The sequence below is a fragment of the Monopterus albus genome, unplaced genomic scaffold, assembly GCF_001952655.1.
Source record: "Monopterus albus unplaced genomic scaffold, M_albus_1.0 scaffold260.1, whole genome shotgun sequence".
In the NCBI taxonomy this organism is placed as follows: domain Eukaryota; kingdom Metazoa; phylum Chordata; class Actinopteri; order Synbranchiformes; family Synbranchidae; genus Monopterus; species Monopterus albus.
In genome coordinates, this window is record NW_018128140.1 from 176,532 (window position 1) to 182,740 (window position 6,209).

A 6,209-nucleotide genomic window follows, 5' to 3' on the forward strand; every position below is an offset into this window, starting at 1 on the left:
ACTTTTCTTTGCATGCGGCGGCGGCCGGCCGCTGTCACGAGGACACAGGGGCTCCTCCTTACTTTACGAGCTGGCTGATAAGCCACGCCGACATGTCTCCTACCGAGTACAGCCTCGCGCCAGGCTACAGCCCAGAGTACCATGGCAACAGCGGTGGCGGCTCTACCGGCGGCCTAGACCACCATCATCACCATCACCATCAACACGGACCCCGCGGGGTTGGTTCCGGGGCTCGGTGAACGGAGCTACGGTCAGTATGCACCACCACCACCATACACATCCAAGGACCGTGAAGCGGAGACCCACGGCAAACCGCAAGGAGAGGCGGCGGACCCAGAGCATCAACTCGGCTTTTGCGGAGCTGAGGGAGTGTATCCCTAACGTCCCTGCTGATACTAAGCTGTCTAAGATCAAGACGTTGCGGCTGGCCACCAGTTACATCTCCTACCTGATGGACATCCTGGACAAGGACGGACAGCACGGAGACACGCAGGCGTTCAAGGCCGAGCTGAAAAAGACGGAGGCTCGGGAGGAGAGGAGGAAGAGAGAGGCGGTAAGTGCGCGTTTGCACTATCGTCGTGAACTCAAATGACAGGCCGTTTTGTTCTCATAATTTCGTCAAGGAGAGCAAATAACTTAATCAAATAGGCTATGAGTTTGGATCCATGGCTTACTTTACGACTTACTTTACGATTGTTAGAAATACTCAGGCCTACATGACCTGTAAACGAGTTAAAGCTGACATAGCACATTTTCTCTCCGGCTATTGGGTTAAACTCTAAAATTAAATGAGCCCTGGGATAGTCTATAGCTGACATTCCCATAAGAGACGGTGGTTTTTGGTTTGAAATAATTCTGCTACTTTTTGAGATTGGGGCTTGAGAACTGTTGAAAATACACCGAGACTGTTAAAGGCCTTTTCCAGTGGCACTTCAGCAGACAGGCCACATATTCGAGGTACTGAGAGTAAAAAGAGGCAGGAACCAGGAACGGCCGAGCGTCCAGTGGGTTCGGCAGCCGGAACCCACGGCCTGATAAACACGTACATTTTATGCTAGTGGATTGTAATCTCATCTAAAATTGCAACTCTGTCAATTGCACTCAGTGCAATTTATTTATTTGCCGATATGAGTCATAGCCTAAATTCGTATGTCTCCGTGGGGAGATCTGTCCTGAAATGTAATTATTTCTTCTTTCTCTTAATGGCTTATCTCACGAAAATGGTCGACTGAAGATCACAGTTCACCATCCAGGAAATATCATCTCTTCAACAGTTCTAGTTAAAAAGCAGCGCCCGACAGGAGTAAGACAATAGGAAAGCTTGGTTAACAGACGTAACAGTGATTTGGTTCGTTGTCTTAAATATTCTCGGTCTATTAGACCCACCATTCACTACTGCATTAGGAAAAAGGACTTCATCTATGAAAAAACAAAGTGGTGTAAAATCAGCTGGCATATATGTAGAACACAATATTTAAAACTTAATATAAATATGTGACAATTTTTTTAAAGTATTTGAATACAAGTCATTTTAATCCACTTCTACCTCCGCTCTTTTGTGCATCTAGATTTATATCCGTTAAGAGCGTCATGAATAAATTATGAAAGACGAGAAACTACAAGCTTATCAAAACAACGCCAGGCTATATGTCAACGGAGTTTATGTGAGATCGTGGACGGTCTGGTTGGTAAAGACCTTTGGTCCTTGTCACTGTCAGCAGCTTGACGTTTGCTAGGGGTGTGATTCGTTATGTTGACTCCACGGGGCAGGCTGCTGTCGCCTTGAAGGGTAAAAGTGAACATCAGTCCAGTGTCATGTCATGTCGTCTGCATCATGACTAAAACTGTGCAATAAATAAAGTTTAAGCAGAAGCTAGTGGAGCTGTAATGAAAGGGCTTCACTGACTAGCTGTGGGTGTTGTGCTGACTGGCCTCAGCCTTATCTAATTTAGCAGGAGAACATAAAGATGGAGGACGGACCATCCAAACAACATTTAGATCTCCAAAACCAGCTGAATGTTATGTCATTATTTACAGTGTTTAGCTGAGTGAGGTGCCTAGAGAGCCAGCATAAACCCATCTAAAACAGTTGGGTACACAGAATAGCACAAAGTAAACAGCAACAGAGTTTCCTGTGCAGAAACTACACACACATATACTGTACATTTAATGGAGGGTAACCTTTAGCTCTATTTATCTGCGGGAGGACTTAAAAAATTCTGTGAAGCATAGGGTGCGAGCTAAAGAGAGAGGTAACAGTAACATGTACATGTAATTACTTGTTTTTTGTAATGACTCCCTAACCACACAGATCACAAAAGGAACCAAGTTACTTCATCCTCATTCATCCCCATATGAACAAAATGATTTTAATGCAATAGTCCTAAAGATCAAGTCTATATACCAGTGAGGTCAGAAAATCGGTTGCCATCCTCAGACAGCTTGGAGCCAGTAGGGTTCAGTCATATATGTTAGACCTGCAACTGGTTTTCCTAGCAACACTTTGAATCTTCCTTACGGCATAGTTTTGTTCCCAGCTCTGCTTTTGCTGCCCACAGCTTTACGAGATTGTGCAGTTGCCAACAATTCTTTGTTAGGTGCAAGCAAGAGATTTAAACTCAGTTCAACTGTTCTTAATTGCCTTTTCCATTCACAGAAGCTCAGTTGTTTTGTATACATTAGCATAAATCTACATGTGCTCTTGCAAACACAGTGGCCAGTACCTGTAGCGTTGTACACTACCTACCTATGTATGATCACTGGCTAAAGGTTCTACAGTCCTTTGTTTACAATGTCATTGACTGCTGATGGAACTGAGCATCCTGTCATTCTTTCTACATGCTTTATTATTTTGACCCACAGTTGGGTTGTTATAAATGCCCACATCCTCGCCACCACATCGTATACATGACCATATAGAGCAGGTCAGAAACAACTCGAAGAGAATAAAACTGAATAATTATTTCCTGTCTGCTGCTTAGAAAGTGTGGTGCATAATGGAAGCCAGAAAGTTTCTTGCTCACACAGCAAACTGCAATCAGTAGTAGTAGGACACGGCCTGCATAAAAACTCATTCTCAGCTCCTTTATGAAATTCAAGTCCTGGATTCAAATACACAGATCATACTCCTATTACAACTTAGAAACTTTAATGAAATGAATACCCTAATTTGTTAAAAAAAAAAACATATTGAAAAAAAAGCACAAAAAAAAAACTGTGTTAATGTAATGTGTTAGAGAAGTGGCAGTAAATGAGTTTGATCCTTATTGTAGCTAAGTGCACTGCAGTCTGCTCTCTTATTACTGAGTGAGTGATCAGCCCTACTTACCTCCAAACCTGCAAATAAGAGGTTTTTAAACATGTGATGTGGTGTGTGACATGGTGTGTGCAAGCAAAAATTAAGATTTTTATTTATTTTTTTCTTCTGCCACTCTTGCATTTTGCCACTGATTACAGCCATGGCTTACACCAGGCCTTTAGCTGTTTGGTTTATTGTAATCTAGTGGAAAAATCCAATTTCCAATAATTCAGTCCAGTCCAGTCCTGACTTCCCAGAGGCAGACATGGGGTGATGTTGGGTTTTATCCAAAACAAACCTCTTTTGATTGCTTTGACTTGTTTCAGACAACTATTTGAATCCATGTTTTTATTACATGGGCATGATTTTTCATTTCATCTTTACATTTTATAAATCACAAACTGATCACAAATTAAGTCATGATTAGCTCATTTCACTGGTATAAAGATTTAGGCTTATAACACTGGGAAATCATTAGCCTTTGGTGACAGCACATTATAGGCTGAATACAGCAGGCCTTCTGATTTTATAAGCAGAGGTGATTTTTTTTCTCTTGAAGACCTTGTTTTCATTATTATCACTGTATCATGTATGTTGACATGTTGGTCCTGTATGTCTGCAGGATACAGAGAATTTAATTTTCCAGCCCAGCGCTGCATGAGCAAGCTGACTGGAAGCACACTGGCAGCGGTTCTAGTAAAATAGCCTGCTGCCTACTAGAGCCTGGACCTGGGAACTGGTGTGTGTCTGTGTGTGTGTCTGTGTGTGTCTGTGTGTGTGTGCTGCAAGAGCCTTCAAACATCCTTCAATTAACTGTGTAAACATCGTGTATGAAATTGTACATTAAAGATCTTCTGGCTGTTTGTTATTTACTAAGGTTTTAGTGGAAAGAATGAAACACTATTTACTAAATTAAGCAGACTGATAGTGCATATCTTTTTTTATAATTCAAGAAGGTTATAGTACAGTTTGCAAAATATGTATTATTAAAAAAGTACTTGTAACTTAAATTAGATGACCACTTTCGATGTTTATCAAATGTTTATATTACATAAAAACGACCTGTTATAATGACATTTTAATGTGCGCGGTGTCATGTCAGGAATAATAAGTAGCTTCTTTATATTAGAACATTTAACACTTTATAAAACTTTATTTTAAAAATTTTGTTCTTAAGAAACACTTGATTGAACTTAATTGATCAAACGCCAGTTAACAGTGTCCTGTCCGTTCAGCTGTCCTGTCCGAGCAGCGTTCATATCAGGAGTTTCTGGTGTGTTTCGTGTGATGTACACTTTCCTTTGCAGAGTGAACTAGGCCCACATAACTGTTGCTTTCAGCCTCCAGCTGAATTGGATGGACAGTGAATTATAGTGTTCAGCCTGTTAAACTGAACATTGGTTTACCGCCGGTCGCTCAAAACAAGGTGACACTGCGTCGTTACATTTGTGTACATAGCGACTGGAGATCCAGTCTTTCGCCGTGAAGAAGCGGACCACATGTCAGAGATGACTGATTTCGCCTCTGTTGCAATACAGCAGACTGGTGTCAGTGTGTCACCAAACACAACACTCACAGCGACGGCACAAAGTTCATTCACAACCTTCACTAGATGCGTCTCCAGTGGCATTCACGGTCACGACCTGACGCACTGTTAATCCTGGCTGACGCATGCGGAGCACCTCTTCTCTCACTGTTCGGTTGTTTTGCTGCACAGTCCAAATATCAAATGCCCATTATTATTATGATTATGAATATTATTATAGGTGAGAGGTGCTTTGAATATCAGCGGATTTGTCAGAATGTGAATACTGAACCTGATAGATGAATCACATATGCATGAGATCTGAGACAGCAGCCTCTTAGATTTCGTTATTTCCTCTTAGTTGTTTTTGCTGTACAACATTAAATAGGCCTGGTCACGATGATCTTACTTAGGCTGTTATACATGACATATGTTAACGAGGACACACACTGACACAACCACAAGTAGGCCGATTTTACTTTTATGAAACCAACTGTAGAGAATAAATTTAAAGATGTTTAAGGAACGACTATTTTATCCGGACACTTGAGCAAGGCCCTTGGCCATATGCATTTGAGTGTGTAAGTGTGTAAAGTGTATGTGTTGCGGAGCTTTAACCAAAAGTGGTCCACAATACCTGGATTTAGTCTGGAAGGAATCCCGGGGCTTTCAGGCCGTCGCGTCACGCCGCTTCGAAACGCATTATCGAGTCTATGTTGAGCTGCATCTTCTTTTCCTTCGCTTTATCCGAAACAAACTGTTCATGTGTTAAGTTATTCACCGTTATTATGCTCCAGTTGTAAACCTTACTATATTACAAATTCTGCAGGATTGTCCCCATTACACGACAAAGCCATTATACCACACAGAACAACACGATGGATTCCCGTTTGGAAGCGAAACATGAAAAACCAAGTGCACTGACTAAATCTTGGTATATCAACAGTGAATGAGTTCATCGGTATCTGTACTTAAAAACTGGGAATGTTAAATGTTGCAAAACCGGGAATGCGTTTGTGTAAATAAAAACTAATCAAGAGGCAATAAACCTATTTCAAGAACTTAATCCAATAATCTCCTATAAAACACAATATCCAATATAAAATGATTAAAAGGTTACATGTGCTGATGGATCAATATACATAGGCCTAAAATAAATAACAATAAATGTCTTGTTTCTGCAGGTGGAAATTCCTAAGACAAATTCATCATCATCATCCTCGTCATCCTCTTCATCAGCAGGCGATAAGAAGAGTAAAGGACGGACAGGGTGGCCTCAACATGTCTGGGCTCTGGAACTCAAACAGTAGCGCCTCCCTCTCGTGCAGGTCACGGCGCTCTTTACCTCCTGCAGCTCTGCCCTCCAGGGGAGGTATGGGACCTGAA

General features: G+C 41.6%; 1 protein-coding gene across 1 annotated transcript; it reads left to right on the forward strand.

Moving 5' to 3' along the window:
• Positions 1 to 5: 5 nt before the first annotated feature.
• Positions 6 to 6,199, forward strand: hand2 (heart and neural crest derivatives expressed 2; the record flags this gene model as incomplete). Its single annotated transcript, XM_020621531.1, is given in 3 exon segments — positions 6 to 221; positions 224 to 553; positions 6,008 to 6,199. Coding segments are annotated over 3 exon segments (672 nt in total), but the record flags the coding sequence as incomplete, so codon positions are not given.
• Positions 6,200 to 6,209: the final 10 nt, after the last annotated feature.